This window comes from Gymnogyps californianus, chromosome 3 (assembly GCF_018139145.2).
Source record: "Gymnogyps californianus isolate 813 chromosome 3, ASM1813914v2, whole genome shotgun sequence".
NCBI classification, from domain to species: Eukaryota; Metazoa; Chordata; class Aves; order Accipitriformes; family Cathartidae; genus Gymnogyps; species Gymnogyps californianus.
Genome location: NC_059473.1, coordinates 62,974,197 through 62,991,589, shown reverse-complemented (window position 1 = coordinate 62,991,589; position 17,393 = coordinate 62,974,197). Strand labels below are relative to the sequence as shown.

At 42.2% G+C, this 17,393-nt stretch overlaps 1 protein-coding gene across 1 annotated transcript; it reads right to left on the bottom strand.

Moving 5' to 3' along the window:
* Positions 1–512: 512 nt before the first annotated feature.
* LOC127015166 (p53 apoptosis effector related to PMP-22-like) lies at positions 513–15,205 on the bottom strand. The gene is made up of 3 exons (XM_050894938.1): positions 14,995–15,205; positions 989–1,132; positions 513–727 (listed from the first exon to the last, which is right to left on the bottom strand). The coding sequence occupies exons 1-3, from the start codon at positions 15,203–15,205 to the stop codon at positions 513–515; spliced, it is 570 nt and encodes a 189-aa protein (XP_050750895.1).
* Between the last annotated feature and the right edge of the window lie 2,188 nt (positions 15,206–17,393).

The following is a 17,393-nucleotide window of genomic DNA, read 5'->3' as shown; positions in this document are numbered from 1 at the left end:
GTGAATGAATGAAAAATGGAAGCAAAGTTATGAAGTGCTGGCTGACTAATTTACTACTTTGGTAGTCAGGGGATAAAGGTATTTGCCTTCTTGAAAAATGTGCAAAATCTTCAGGTTACAGATGATACATTCAAAATGGAATTTTTGTGAGCTGCTTTCCTTCAGGAAGATGATATATGTTCTTTTGTTTAATGGCAGTTTAAAAAGCTTTTCTGAATTTAGTTAGAAATATGAATGCATTTAAGATGCAATGGAATACACATACACCCCACTCACGGGAATGAATGAGGAAACACAAGGTTTTTTAATTTTTAAACTTTATCTAACCAACACACATCAGATATGAAGGTCCAAAATAGAGTAGATAACTTTATTGCAGAATGCCAGTACCATTTTTCTACACGCATTTGAAAAGTTTCCAGCCTTTTCTACTAACATCCAATGATGATATTCTGGAAAACATAGCTGGTCTGTCAAATATCTCTGGAATACGAATGCATTTTTCCTAGTGTTTACGGGGAAGAGTAAAAATATGTGGGCTTCACATTACCCAAGATCTGATCTTCATAGTTAGGAAGGCAGCAGAAGAAGAATCCCAAGCATATTTCCATAATGGCGGTGGTCCAGCCAAAGCCGTAGGCCCAGCTGAACATATTGATTCCCGTCATTTCAATTTCAGTCGAGAACTTTACTGGATAAATGACCAGGCCCATGATGGAGAACACAGCTGAAGAAAGAGGAGAAAACAAAAAAAGTTTAAGCTAACACCCATCACGTTGCCTGCGTCCATAATACTGGTAGCTACACCCACCCATCTTTTCGAGGATTTGAAAATCAATCCACTGCCGTGACAGACTTTATATTATTTTTCATGGAGAGCTCAAGTGCCCACAGGCAAAGACTTGAGTATAGAATCAGCTGAGGGAAATACCAGTTATAGTATGGATATACCTGCACAAGCTAAACTCGACTTCATATACTGCCTTACCAGAGACAAAAAGCAAGCCTCCAATCCCACGTATGAAGTTGAACCGAAGTGTGTCAATGGCAAATGCTATGATGGCCAGAGCAAAACAGATGACTAGAAGTATAAAGCCGACCAGGTATGTGGCAGCAGCAGCTCTTCCCCAGGCTGAAATCAGAAGGAAGATACATTAGAAAGGAACAAAAAAATCTCTTGCAGTGTTTTTCTCTGGTTTATAATGAAAGGCTAATTTTAAACAAATGTAAAAAGGTCAGCTCCCAAGAGGGAAAGCATGGGAGCTTTCTCTCCTCTCATAAATGAACATTTTAGTTCCACAAGAAATCATTCACTAAATACAGAATGCATAAAAATGCCAGCTTTGACCTCTCATACAGAATGCAATGGGCCTTGCATGCAAGCTTCCTCTTTAGATCTAATAATTACGAATCGAGATAAAAATGATTGTAAAGATGTAAGAATGGACACTCTCCTTCAATAACAAATGTCATTAACTCAGCAGATGCCATAAAACCAGAAGCATTGCATGGACAAGGACAATTAGACTGTCCCTGAAACTAATTAAATTCCTCCTTTAAAAAAAAGTGTTTATACAAGCACTACCACTCTGGCATGCAAATTTAAAGGTATGGCAATAGTCCATAAATGTCAAAATTCAGTGGTTTCTGCCCTTCCAGCCTTTGTTTAGCTCTGTCTTAAATGGAGCTAAAGATTTGGAATCTGTTTTGTAGAGAAATTTGACCTCTGCTTTTGATCCAAAGTCAGTACCGTTTCATTTTGAAAAGCTTGTTCAGGATATTAATACTTTCATTTTCAAATTATATAACTTTATGTTATGACATGTCAGAGCAAAGCATATTGTGTTGGCATAACAACTGGAAAAAAAAATTATTCAATATTTTAAGTTTTGAGGGGCAACTACTGCTCAAAGAGATCAAAGTGTCTCCTCTTCTGAATGTAAAAAGTCCACTTTTTGACACTTTTTAAATTGTGTATGTAGATGGAGTAGGCAGTTAAAGTCTGCTGGGCATCTACAGACTTCAACCCCTCGCCTACGCTATGCATTTGTAAGGTGTCAGCTTCTAACCAAATATATACAGCAGCAGCGCCGAAAAATTATCACAGCCCAAACAACCCTGATGATAATTACAACTCAACTTAAACGCAGTGCACACTGTTCAGTAAAAGTTCCCTCTGGAACTGAGTAAGTTAAGATTTTTGATACCCAGTAACCTGCCAATTTGTTTGCTTCGAGCATGCAAGTAATAAAATGCAAAGTGTCCTACCTTCCCCCTGGCCAGTGTTGGGTAGGCATGAAAGCCACTGTCCTGTCCCTGGTGAGTGACACCTTGGTGCTCAACCTCCCTTCCCCCAGGCCCCACACCACCTCTGCTATTAGACTAGAAAAATGGATCAGGATTTTCCAGCTCTACTTTTCTTCCCATCAGCCCATCAAAATCAATTTCCCTTTTTGTTTGCTTTTCACCAGTCCCCCCCTGCTTTATGATCCCTGTTCCATTCTAGCTATTGCACTATATTTTCAGTTTTATGTCTTGTCCTTTTTCTTCCTTATGCCAAAAAGTTTCTGTCTGCTTATAGGGCTTTTCAACTGTATTATTTTTCCTGTAAACAGGCCGTTGCCTGAGAAGACTGAAAGGGACAGCAAAGATGTGCCTACATCTCATTTTCTAGCCCAGTATTTTAGCCCAAACTCTTTTCTCGGGGAGTTTACAGGAGGTTCGGAGGTAGAGTATGCAATGTGGAGGTGTAGGTGGGAGGGCAGTGCCTCAGGCAGAGTATCAAAGGAAACAGCCAGGAAGAGGAATTTCTCGTACTGCCACAGCTCAATTTACCTTGTTGAGGATGCTCCTGCTCCCAGCCTCTCTGCTACCCCTCTAAAACAGCAAAAAAAAGGGGCACCTGGCCATAAGAGAAGTTGCTTAGCAGTGGTGACCTCACTGCTCTTGGATGCAAGAGTTATAACTTCTCTGCAGAAGGGTGAAATGACAAGGACATCTAGAGGTGATGTTTTTTGTTAGGCGTACAACTGGCTGTGCTTAGGTGCAAAACTCCTGGGCAAAGGGATGTCTCCCTGGCAGAGCAGACTCAGAGCGCAGCTGCCTGCCCACGAAGTGCTGAGAGGCACCATGAGACCTGGGGGTTTTGTCCCACCCGCTGCCACCACCACTGCTGTGGGCAGCAGACGGTGTGCCAAAGCTCAGCCTTGCTTCCCAAGAGCAGCTGATGGCAGAGCACCGTCCCCTGGGGGGGGAGCATCGCCCGGGCTGGGGGCTCAGGGGGCAGTGCCTGGTGGCTGCAGCCATGTGTGGTGGCACCTTGCCCATGCCACCGTCTCCCTCCTCTGCTGGGCTCGCCCAGGTGTTTTTCCTGAAGTAGCGTTACAAATGCTGTGACTGTATGAAAGCAGATTGGGTGCACACCCAGCCTGCCGGGCATTGGCTATATGGCAAGAAGAGACATGCTTGTTGCAGGATGCTTACATCTTTAGGCGGCATTGCTTAATCACCTAACAGCCAATTTTGTGACTCTCACTTCTACAAAAAAGAAAAAAAATTAACTCAATGTTGGAAGAAAACCAATACGCAGCTCCAAGTAAGGCAATAGGATTGCATGGAAGAGTCACTACAGGGTTTTTTTGAGGAACGGTACCCTGACTTCATCTGTCCTTTACAAAAAGTAGCAGTTAGTGGTCTAAGACCACAGTGTGCAAACACCTTACCTTTCTAGGGTAAAAGGTAGCAAAAGCTTTGTGTAGGAATAATTGCAACTGTTTCTATATCTGAGATGTTTATTTTTCCTTGTGCCAGCCAGGAGCGCTGGAGTAGCTTAGTATCTTTATCAACAGAACTAAGACTTACAATTCCTTAAAAATGTCAGAATTAGAAGAATTAAATTGGTCAGAAAACACTGACAAGTGAGTGGCTAATCTGGTCCCAAATATTTTCTTATCTTCCAATGTTGTGGAGTTTTTTTTCTTTAACATAAAGCAAAAGCATAAATAAATTATTCTAACTGCAAAGCTTTTTCCTAAAAATGTGAACTCCAGGCCAAAGAATCATCACAGGTGCAACACCACCTCAAAGTACACTTGACTCTAGAGATAGGGCAGTTGAAAGCTGAAAGGATTGAGTCCCCCTGTCATCAAACAAAAAATAGAAACAGAGGGAGCAGCAGGTTACAGGACATCAGCTGAGTCTCTGAAAATATTCAGCAATTTGTGAGGTCTGTTTTCTCAGCCCCCCAAAATGGCAGTGATGTTTTGGCTGCTTAAGAGTTAAAATGTGCCTGTTAGAAAAGAAATGTGTGTTTATGCAAGAGTGTCCTTGAATACCAGCAGGATCCTGCAACACTTTCGTGCCTGTCCTATTTCTCCCTTTTTCAGCTCCTCTATCAGCTGAAAGAACGCCAATGAACGCTATGAAAGGGTTTGTAGGAAGCTACACACCATCCACTCTTGAAAACTCCTCCTAGCTGGCAATTTTCTGAGCAATTTTGTCTTAAAACAAGACCTTGCTACCCCAAACACGCAAAAGGAACCCACGTTTTCACGCCTATCTCAAGCAGAGCAAGGACAGTGCTTCTATTCACAGTGTTTTGTATGGCAATCAGCAATGATTTGTGAGAGTCCGGACTATCCACAGTGAATGTAGTAATATGTGACTACTGGAAACTGAAAATAAGAGCCTATCTTCTAAAACTCCCTGCTGTGTGAGAAGACCCCTGAGCTAATTTAGAGACCAGAAAGAGCCCACCCATGCCAGTACAAAGCTCACTATAGCTTATGAGCAAGATAATTAGCTGAGACAGTATACAATAATAATGCAGCTTTATTACTCTGTTATTAAAGCTAACTCGGTTTAGAGGTAGCATGACTACCTCTTGTATTGCACCATCTAAACACGTTCTGAATATCCTATTGCTGACTGCAGCCATAGGGAAGCTGATGGACTTCATTAGAGATCCAGGACTAAGAATGTCTCCAGTTTCCTGCCTTCCTGATTTTACTCCCTCATGCGTTTTCCAGTTTGCAGAAGTGTAAACACTGTCTGTGCTTCACATGTAAGGAAATAAACGTGCTTGCTCAGCAGTAAGTTCAGCCAAAACTTTGAACCACCAGATCTAGTCTTTCCTTAACCTGCTGTGTTTTGTGCTTCAAACAGTGCCTTCAAAAAGCTGTCGTGCCTTGAAAATAGCATATGAAGTCTACTTCCCCCATGACAAATACAAATTTCTGTGTTTCTGGTGTATGTGGTTCAAAACATGGGAAAACATTCACGCGTGTTTTTCTTGATCTGGTACCCCCAAACCACAAGAACTACTGAGTCTTTCGCTTCGGGTCACATTTTCTGAAAGCAACCCCATAGAGTTCAGAAGTACTTCTCCTGGTCTAATCAATAAGAACATACTTCTCCAAATTTTCCTCCTGGCTTGAAGCTAAATACACAACTAGCACTGGAAAGAAAAACAAATGTTTATTGCCAGCTCACAGACACCAACAATTATCTACAGGTTCTTGCTGACTGATCGTTTTAACACATCAGCCACTGCAGTGAATTGCGGAGCAATTTTAGGAAGGATAGTTTTAATTCAAAAGAAACAGGGAGGGGGGCAAAGAAAATGTAACAGACTAATATTTTGCTCTGTTATCCCTCATACCACCAAGGGAAAGAAATACAAACCCTGCAGTTCTAGCTCCAGTCTTGCAAAGCAATTCTTACAAGAACTTAAATCTGCCGTGGTGGTGAGTCATCTCTGTGTTGTATGTAATGAGAATGTTTCTAGGCTGAGTTTGCAGAGCTCAACCTGTTTTACGTCTCTCTGATTAAAGGGAAAGAGCATTATTTTGGAAACAAAGCTGAACTCACTTACGTTTCTCAACCTGACATTCTTCATCAGGGTGTGGTGAACTCTTGCAGAGCACATACTTCACTTTGAAAAGGAACTGCTTTGGCCAGGTTTTATCCATTTCATTTTGGTTTGTTCCCCTCAAGAAAGTTTCCATGTGAAAGTGAGCATGTCTGCAGCAGAACATGTGTTCTCCTTAGCTTGAATCTTAAGATGGCCCATCAAACTCATTAACCCACATCTCAATTTATCAGCCGAAGGGTTAAGAGCTGTTGGTGTATATGCAAGCCACTGTCATCCAAGACTCTGGATTCTCCGTGTTATCTGTGCAACACTGGACAGTGCAAAATCCTGTCTTCTGGAAATCACGACTCTGTAACATGCCAACTACAGGAAATTTCTGTGCTTTTTTTGAAAACAATTGAACATTGAAATCTCTGGAAGTGTTTGTTGATCACATGAGCTGCCATTGAAATACCAGTGTGCATGTGTTTGTATACAGCCAAGATAAATCAGAAACTATTAAAACCAGCTTCTTATGAATAAACTGTATGTGCAGACTGAAAGCTATTGACTGAAAATAATTTCAAAGGGAGGCTATACAAATGAAGAAAATAACGTTACTCATGGATAATTTATGAACAGAATAAAATGAGGAAAAAATATCAAAGGCATGATTGGATGTGTATTATTCTCTGAGCTTCTATCTTCATTGCATCTGGATCATTCTTAAAACAACTGCATTCTCTGAATATCTTTCCTGTGGGGAGTCAATACTGGATGTTTTTCTTTGGGTTTTTTTGTGCGAGTTTATATTATTTGGAGTGGAATATAAAATTTTTGGTCCTTCTGTTTGGCATCCTTTTTGGTAACTCCGTTGTTTTTCCCCTAGCATTAGTTCTTTAGAATTCATTGGCAGTTAATATGGATTTCTCATTTAATAACAGAGTATTATCTCATAACATGCAAGCTATTTTTATGTGAGCAGGAACAGCTTTTAGCTTGCCACTACTTAAGAGACAACCATGGAAGCAGAGAATGAACTATTTAGGTTCACATTAAGATAATGTCTTAGCAAAAGTTTCTCGGTGGTTAGTACAGATTCCATATCAATGAGAAAGGATTAGGACTTTAGGACAATTACCCCATAATAATGATTTTAATGACAACAGTAAGGAAAAGAACCTTTATGCATAGGCCATCTATCAGTAAAACACAGTATATATTAGCAGAAAGCAGTGTCTTAACCATAGCTTGGTGCTAAAGTGATAGCTCAGTTTGGCTTGGTGGACTTTAACTCCTTTAAAGCAAAAACCTATTAATTCCCCACCACTGACTTCACTCACATACATATACAGGCAAAGCCTGCATCCAAGGCTTTATGTACTTCTGCAAACCTCTTCTCTTATTGAGGTAAGCAATTCAACTTACAAGCTATTCCGACTTGAATTTGAGGGGAGGAGCAGTTACAACTTGAGGGAGTGGTTCAAATTCATCTCATCATAAGCCCAGGCATGTATAAGCTTGACTTAGAAGCTGGCTTCTGTGAATCTTGTATTAATGAGGGCTGCTCCCTGATGCTTACTTAGCACTAGGGAGGCAGAAGTGGTGAGGGCGTAGAGCCATCATCAAAGGGAGCACCAAGGGAGTAAGTTAGCTATTAAAAATAATGTGCACACAGTGCCTCAAAATTAAAGGTTTGCTCATGAGAGAGTTAGGGAGTACCCCTATCTCACATTATCTTCAGAAGCAGTTGCATATATTGATAACATCTTGGGATTAAAGCTCAGTCTTATACACTTTAATGCTGTAACATTTTTTCCTCCTGTTTTTTCCTTTTTATTTTAAATTAAAGCAGGATTACTTACACTTGGATGTCTATATGGGAATTGGGAGGGTCAGGTAAATGAAACAGGTGAGGTATTGATTAATCAGTACATATACATAAGCTCAGTTAATCAGAGTAGCAAGATGTACCTGCTCCCTAACTACACCTGAGTTAAAGGTGGGTTAAAATATTTAATGTGAATTGAACAGAATCAATTTCTATGATAACACAGGCTATGAACTAGGACTTTTAATCAAAACAGCAGAGGGGAACCTTTCCAAAGAGCTCTTTTTAAGTTTTATATTCCCAGGGCCATTTGAGGCTGAAGAACACTGAATTTACATCTTATTTCCATATGCACCAAGTATTGTTCTCACTCTTGATCTGCAGTTTTCATGCTGTGAGCAAACTTTGTTCTGAAACCTTGCTGAAAGTCACCTTTTGCACTAGGGAGTTTCTCTCTAATAGAGAGCAGCTGTGAATCTAGATATAATTTTCTGTCAGAAGCAAAATTTTACCATTTGCAAAAGAAAAACCCCAACATATAAGCAGAAATGGTACTTTGTGCTCATAAAATATATCATAAGCTCTATTTACTCTTCTTGTGAATGAAATAGCTTTTACAATGCATCCTGAAAGTCTTCATCACTTGCTGATTATTGCCAATGGCATTGTTAATGAGCAGCACAGAGACTTCCTACATTTGGGGCCTGATTTGGGCACAGTGTGCATATTCAACATAATAGGTGACATTAGATGTATTCAATTGCAGATTAGTACTTCAGCAGGACTGTGTGTGATCTGAAGTGTTATTTAGTACCAGTAGAAGGAAGCCAGAAACCTCTGGGACATAGGCTACCATTGTCACTCCACTAAACTACCTTGAGTTCCTGGGAATTTTTGAGTGTTGAGAGCTTTTGTAATGGTACTTGACAAAGAAGAAACACAGCATTACAATACTCACTGACTCAGTGTGTTCAAGGTTGCTCAGAACAATGCAAGCTGTCACTGAGAAGTGATATGGAAATGTGAAAAAACAGTGTTTTCAGAGTTTTGTTTCTTTTCCTGCGTAACTCCTTTCCTGCTTAAGTAACCTGACTATTCAACTCTACAGTGGAATTCGAAATCCATCTTGCAGCCCTTATCACCTTTCAGACTATGGAGAGGTTATTATAGCCCTGCTGTATCAGATTATCTCAATAAGCTAGAGGAAGAGATGAGGTGAAGAGAAGTGAGAGTTTAGCCACAAGTTTCCACACATTTTCAGCAGAGATGCCTCCTCTGTGTGTGTCAGTGAATGGCATCCTCTCAAGGACTTAAGGTCCTGACGATGCAAAGTGTTGAGGATCTTCACGAAGTCCTCAACACCAGCAGTTCATATCTCTTGATGGGGAGATGAGAACCCTCCACACGATTGCTATTTTTCCACGCAATTTAACTGTAATTATTAAAGGAAGGTTGGATAATAAACAGTGGGATGCCATCTGCAATTGCTCTCTGTAGAGTTAATTGCTGAAGAGCATAACTATTATTTAGAAAAGAGTTTGATTAAATGAATCTGCCACTAAACATGTAAAAGGACAAACCCTAAAATTACAAGGGAAAGCATGTTAGTGATTGCAGATGAGGAATGAAAATTGCCATGGTAATTAAATGCTCTGGGCTTGATTCCTTTCTCTTATATCTCTTTAGTAACAACAGAGTGTCTCCTACAAGCTGGGGAAAAATCAAATTTGTTCTTTCTTTCTTGCATCAGAGTTCCTTAAATATACTGTTGTTGTGATATTTTCATTACTATATACATTTAATTGAGCCTGTATTTTCTAGCATTCTAAATTTTGAATAATGATTGAATATTCTACGTTATTAAGTAACTAATCTTGTAATCTCATTTCTCACTGGTTAGTCCCAGGTAATGTTACACTTTTAGGAGACTGATGACTTAGGAAATTATGTGCTTCTCTATACACTGTCATTAAAACTACCGGCAATCATCATATATAAATATAACTGTTTCATGCTACGATGCAGCAAGAACAGGAACAAGCTTTTGTTTTCAGTTCGCTCACTCTGTGTCAAAGGAGTCAAGGTTTGCCCTGTAACACAGGCAATGCACAGAGCATAGAGCTGGGTTCCATCCTGAGCTCTCCCACGGGCTTCCTTGGACTGGTCAGAAACCTCCCCAGCCTTTGTTTCCCAGCTGCAAGGACACTTTTCCAAATCTACTTGAATTTTACCAAATTCTGAAAGCCTTTAGGTGCAGAACCTTGACTTCAGGGAAAGTCTGCAATAAAGGCCCCGCGACTTGAGCTGGTCCCTGCTTCAAAAGCACAGGTACTTGTTTGTTTCATTTCTATTCCTATGTGCAGACACCCTCAGATGCTAAAGAGCTGCCGGGACAGCCTGCTTCTCCTCCCAGGTCCTGCTGAGAGGGGCTGTCTCCCAGCCCATCCCTCTGGAAATATCCCTGTGCCACTCTGCTCAGGGCTCTTGCTTCAGCTTGAGGCAAGTGAGGGCTTCCCCACGCCTGGGATTAGGTGCTGGCTGTCAGATGCGATGGGAACATGGGGGAAGGCAAAACAGTTTTACGTAGGCAGCGTGGCAACGGGGAAACTTGGTGTCTGGTCTGTCCTGTGCCCCGGGTGTGATGAGTCACTGGTCTGCTGGAGAAAATAGTTTTCCAGAGGGAGAGCTGTGGGGCCAGCAGTGCAAGGCCAGTGGTAGGTGTAGTACCAAGAGAGGTCCTTTGCTGCTCGGAGACGGATCCCGACCACACCGTGTACCTCGCTGTTGTATCATTAACTGGGGATTTTTAGCAGGTGATTTCCGTTTTGTTCATTCCTCCAGAATACTAAATGATGCTTCATCGTAGCAAAAGATTCCCCGGACCCAAGGGCCTGATATAGGCAAAACAGGGAAGAAAATCTACTCATCAATAAGGTTCTTATGAGACTAAAGCAGAATATTTCTTTCCTCAAGAGGATATTACCTTTTGTAGCATTCCCTTCTTTCACTTATCCTGTAGACATACTCATCTGCTGCCATATTTGAAGTAATTTTTGTTCATTATAATCATACTATACTCGTCATCCTATCTTGTAGTATTGCCTTAACATTCATGGACAAAAATAAAACTGGAATGAGTGAGAACATAGTTACCCATTATTTGCCTGGAAGACAAGATGCAGGACGGTGTCCTTTCCAGACAGCAAAATCATTCATTCCTCCGCTAATCTCCACAGCCACTAAACCCTCCACACATCCTAGGAAAAGGCTGTAATTGAATGCTATGATGTGAAAATAACTGAAGATCTGGATTCCACTTGTCATGTGTAAATGCCTTTTCCTGATTTTTTTTCCCCAAGATCTCTGTTTGCACCATGCAAATGAGCTGACCACTTCAACCTAAATTTAGAGCTTTAAGCTTGCAGCTATTTTGATGGCAGCATCTGCACGTGGAAGAGCTGCAGGGCCGGGTGGAACATAAGATGGGACAAGTGTAGCCACAAGTTTTTCATCCTATTGTGCATCACATTGGGACTAATAAAACAAAATCAGTTATTTTCCCCCAACCAAACCCACACATGTTTAAACATCTTCAAAGCCTGCAGTGGAATAAATCACACACTGAAAAAGTGTCTCAGGTCTGTGAGACACACCTTGTTCAAGTGAGGTTATATAGCCAAAAATCAAGAAAAACAAAGGAGTGCTGTGCCAGCTTCATGAAGGGATTTAACCTCTGCATTTTCTTTGCAAGCTCAGCCATGTCCCAGACAGATACATTCCATATTGTGCTCATTATCTATCCAAAAAGTCTTTGCCTCTGTCTTTGTAAAGGTTCAAGCATGTTATAAGCTTGAGACCTTTATTTGTTCCATGTGCGAGAACATTGCAGAGCTGCAGTTTGCATCTCTCAGTCCCTCATCCTAAACTCCATGCATTTTGAGTAAGTGTCCTAATGCACTAGATATTTTTTTCCTAGAAAGTTCTATTTATTTGAGCTAAATATGCTTGAAAAGCAAAAGACTTCTGATAAAGTCTAGATGAGTGTCATATGGTTAAAGCAGAAGATCTGAACTCTTAGGGAAGAAAACAGAGTGTATAAATTCTTCATATTCTCTTGAACTTTCCACAAAGTTCATAAACTCTGCAGAAGACCAAGGGTGTGCAGATGCTTTCACAGAAGATAACTGCACCAGTGGAGTTACTCTACTGGCTTTCCGAAAAAAAAAATTGTACAGGCCTCTTGTCTTCCCTGTGAGGTTTTAATTCTGCCAGTTTAAGCAACTATTCAGAGACTCCAAACTCCACTGGTGCAACCAATGAAACATTCAACCTTCTTACCTTCCAATCTGACCGACCTCAATGATGTTGGGTTTTTGTCTTCTGTCTGTGTATATACGTATGTTAAGCCAAACAGCAGAGATTCAAGGGGAATTACAAACATTGCACTGGAGAATTTGATTTGAATTTGCACATTATATTGAACAACTTGCAAGAACGTTACAATTATATCTAATTATGATAGGATGAAGATGTCTGTAGTGGACTAAGATAGCTACACTGTCCAAGTCATGTTGAGAATATTTGCTGGCAGATGCTGTGGTACACATGCATATCACGTATGTCAGTGAAACCAGCCCCGCAGGAAGACCGAATTTCAGAACCTACCCATCCTGTGGCAGATTAGGCAGGGAAGCTGAGAGTTAAGCCCAGAGGAAATGAGATGGGAACTGTGGAATATAGGGGGGAAAGAGAGAGTTCATCTCAGGAAAGATGTAAAACACTTCTGTCCTTTCTGTTTACATCACGTCTTTTGTCTCTGTGCTCGGGAAGGCGTGTAATTACACTTTGTTTATCCAGCACTGTGTTTAGCTTGGCAGAGGACAAAGTTAAACATCCCACCAAACATGATGCTGAATGCTTGTTTTCTATGACCTTTCTGGAGCACTGTGGATAAATGTAATCCCAGAATTATTAAAACACTGTGTTTCAGCACTGAGGCAGGTAGAATCAGGCTCTACACAAGACCTGGATGCTCACAAGTGAGATGCTGTCTCATGGCCTGGTCTTTTGGGTGGAATCCAAGACCAGCACCAGGCACCTGCACCCTGCGTGAGGAAAGGCAGGAGCTCCAGAAGAAAAATCCCAACCTCACACCAACTGAGCAAGGACAGAATGATAGGAAAAATGGAGGACAGGATGGGATCTGAACACATCCCACCTCTGGAGAGAAGGTGTGTGAAAGAAGGGGCTGGAAAGAATCAGGACAGTGACAGGAGTTTGCATCCTTAACGGTCAGGTCTACAGTCCTCTAATGGGTCAGGGGTAACCCACCCCTGCAGTGGCCGAGATCTACATTGTAATGGCATAATCTTGCAGAGGCAGAAGCCTGGCAGCGTAATCCATTGTCACTTGGCCTATGCACTCATTTTTTACATACAGGCTTTACATATTCTCCCTTTGGCTAAATGACTCCATTGTCCCAGACATATCTTCCTTTTCCACCTGGAAATTTTGTCCAGGAGGATTTTGAGGATTTGCTTAGTTTTTCTGGGTATTTAGTAAGCTTGAAGAGGTCAAATGATAGATGCATGCCCATTGAGAGCATAATGCAGTCATGCAGCACATGAAGAGCGTTTCTAATGCTTTCAGAAGCATCAGCTGGCTCTCCAATGTACGTGCTGGAGAATATTCTGCATGTGTGTATTAAGTCCCATATTTCTGTGTTAGATGTGCTGGATTTATTGTGGATGTGATTCATGGTAACCCCAGACATTGCAGGATAATCCACATAGAGGATGACCTCCCTGGTTTGTCTGTAGATGCTGTCCAGTGGGAAACTGTGCATACAACTGCAGAATTTAAGCGTGTGACAGTGAGGCAGGATAAGGAAGGAAGTGAAATGCCAAACAACCATGTAGGACCTGGAAGCAAGGTAAAACTTCTCTTGTATTATCAAGAGAAGCAAGGTGAAACTTCTTCATATTTTCTGTCCAGTTAAAGCTGGCACTCAGGACACAGATAGGGCCTAACCTGGAGATCAGGAGGAGGGCTCACTTTTCATGGAAACTCAGGACTGAGAAGCCCTTTGCTAAGCATCATGGTCTCTCTCCTGCTTTCCAGTGCCACGTACCAGAGGCCAATTTGCTGGCTTGATCTATGCCCAGCCACACAGCTGACGCAGGAGCTCTGAGAGCAGGACTGGGCATGATGCTTAATGGAGCCAGTCTTGTCCTGGAGCCCTACACTCACAGAGGCCTGCTACAATTAACTCATTACAGCTGAATTTTGTGCATAGAAGGTAGAGTTTGACCGTATACGATGATAAACTTTCAGGAACAATTTTGAAAAGCTGTAATAAATGAACCCTGAGATTGCTTCTGCAAGTGTTTTTACACTCATTTTCAACAAGAGCAGCTGAGATTCTGAGCCTTAGAGAAAATGATCTTCCTTTTAATTTGAATTAGCATAAATTGTAAGAACACTTGAACTTTCCTCCTGGCTCAGGCTAACAGCCCATCACTCACAATAACTTGTTTCAGACCATGGCCAATAGCAGATATATAGGGGGGGGGAAAAAAGGAAAAACAAAAAGAAACAGGGCACATCTAGAGTGATCATTCTCCTGGCCTATTCTCCCAGACTCAGTGGTTTACATCTTTTCAAGCTGAAGGTTGCATCTGGGTCAACTTGTTTAATAGCATACTTAACCAAAACTCAGTACAAACAAGAAATCTTTTCATCTTTTAAAGCTTTCTTTCATAATCACAAGGAGACTCTTTCACATGACCCACCTACCAGAGCAGTTTCAGGGCAGCATTCTGCAGCCTGACACTCCCTGGAAATATCTTCCTACCATCTTACATTTTTACGTCCCCATTTCTTGCTGGCACTCGGGACTGGCTTATCACACTAATGCCAGGCTTACCCACGCAACTTGTTGTTTGGACATTTGATCAGCAGTAGCTGTTAAGTTTTGGAAAGCAGTGATTAGTGAGGTTACCATCTTCTTCTAAGAGAGGAAGAAAACCTTAAAGGCTGTAATATTTTCTGCACTGATACATTACCATGTGTGGCTTTTTGTACTATGCAACCCACCATCTAAAGCAACCGGGTTTCTTTCTGCACAGGGGTGAGGGCGTTTTTCTTCTTCACCCTGTTAGTCAAAAGCCTTGATGTATTTCAGTAACAGTCCCTATCACCCATAACTTCACATATAAATGCCAGATATTAGGCGACACAGTTAGGAAGATGAGCTCGGAGATGTGACCCACTGCTTCAGAGACTGCTCCCCGCCACCCTTGCAGGCGCTTACCGTAATTCATGAGGGACTCGCAGGTCCATTCCCCACCCCGGTTAGGCCTCCTGCAGCTCTCCCATAACGACGCTTGGTGCACGTAGGGCAAGGTCTGCGACTCCAGCCAGCCCCTGCCCGCCAGCGCAATGATACCAAAGATGACGCCTATACCCAGGAGCAGGGGTAGGATCCATCTGCACCGCGTGTAGTCGAGGCCGTACTTCACCATCTTCCAGGGCTGGGGGAGGCTGGTGGGACAAGGATGGCCGTCTCTGCCACGGACTCAGCGATGCGAAGCAATGGGTGCTTCTGCAAGGCTCCTGGAAAGGGAGCGCCTGTACCTACAAGCCCGTGTGCAGATGTTTGAGAAAAGCTTTTTAATCAGGAGAGACACGGCAGGGAGGGAGGGAGGGAGCTCCACCTAGATTCAGATGAGTAAGAGCTGCCGCCGAGCAATAACCAGTTGAGCTGGGGAGAAGCTGTGAGGCTGGGTTTATCTGTGGGATCCTCTCTGCCCTGCTGACTATGTAACAAATCGGGTGCTGTTTACTCTCGGCATTTAACACTTTCCTTCCTGCCGCTCCCCACCAGCAAGAGCATCTCACAGCTGTATTTACATCTTTCTGTCTCCTAAGGGATTTGCATTATGGCAGGTGAAAACACAAGACAAGCCAAGGAACTATTTTCGTTAGAGGGTGGTTGCTTCTGAAACTTGCCACCTGGAGGCTGAAAGCTGCCTTTCTTGGACTCCATTTAAAAATAAAATGATACCTTATTTTTTGCAATTAAAAAAAAATTCCCCTAGATGCTATAAAGCTAAGACAATAAAGAACATGTGACTGCCCTCCCTCCCCCTTTTGGGACATAGCTGCAGGGGAAAAAAAACAACAAGTTTTATCATTAAAAATACAGTATGGTCAGGATATAGCCTTAGTGGGAGAACAAAAACTGAATTTTGATTTGACTGTGCCTTACAAATACTCCCTGCGCGTGGCTCTGGCTGTACGTGCACCGCCCGGGGCCTGTCAGAGCCTGTCTGCAATGTGCTGTGAGAGCAATGTGGAGATGAGCCACCGCCTCGCCATGCCCCGGGAGGCCACCCAGCCGAGTGCAGGGCAGATTTTTCTGTCTATCAGCTCAGAAGCGATATAGCCATGCTCGTAGCACTCTCCCTTTGAACTAACATGTGCTACAACCTAATATTTTGGTAGGGCCCAGACGCGTTTACCTCTGGAAGCAGCTGCACCCCTTGCAGATCAAAGCTGGTTTCTGTGAAACATGGTTAAGCACAGAGGATGCGAAGTATCCTTTGCTCCCACGGTGGACTTTGTCAGGCGGGGCTGCATCCAAGCACCGACCTCATTTACTCACAGAGATTTTTTTATGGTGAAATGTGACACCCGTACTGAACTGCAAACTCCACAGCATTTTGCTGAATTAATATTCATAAATCAATAATGGCCTAAATAAAATAAATTAATAATTTACATTGAATTGATACACTGTACAGGGGAGTGCCTGGAGAGGCATTGAGCTTGTGCAGACCCAAAGTGGAACATCCACAGCAATGAGCTGCAGCACCGTGAAGAGGTAGTGGCTCCATCACGGAAGCAATTTGAAGGGGTTAATGTGACACCGTGCCTTATTTCTAATCAGAGATAGCTTATTAGCCTGGTGGTAGACTAGCAGTGGTGTGGCTGCTTTGCCTCTCATTCTCTAGCCGCTGCGGTTCTGGCTAGCTGAAGCATCCTGCCAGCAGCTCCCCCATCGTACAGCCACAGCCCAATATCCCTGCGGTGGTGAGAGGTCCGTCAGGGGCGTTCAACAAGTCTCTGTGAGAGCAGGAGACATTTTTGCAGATTTGGCCGTTGAATTGGAATGTTGCTGAAAGCAAAAGCCAACTATGAAAACACCTCAGCTGATGTTTTGGGTTGGAAATAAGGGACAATCTCAAGTATTTTTGGTAAAGTACACTTTAGGGAACCACCATTTCCTTAGAATATTACGTATCTTCCCTTGTAGTCCACATCTGTGCTATCCACAAATTCAGTTATTGTTAACCTAAATATAATGTTTAAAATGCCATTTACCAGTTCTATAACACTGCAATATATCATTTTTTATGCATGATTTTTAAAAATATTTACACTAAAAAAAATATTGTTTGAAGATCACCCTTACTGCAATATGCTGGTACCTGCAAGCTCTCCCAGTCTGTTTACATGTGTTCTTTCTGTTGCCACAGCTGAGGTAGAAATGGGCACAATAAACTCCAAAAGATGGAGAGAACATGGATTTGGATATTAAAGGGTTTTTAAAAGATGACTTCAGAAACACTCATGCATGTGGCAGTAGACTGTAGCCAAGCCCTCACTCAGCTGTCTATATCCACTCTCTTGCCAAGTTTCAATTCTTCA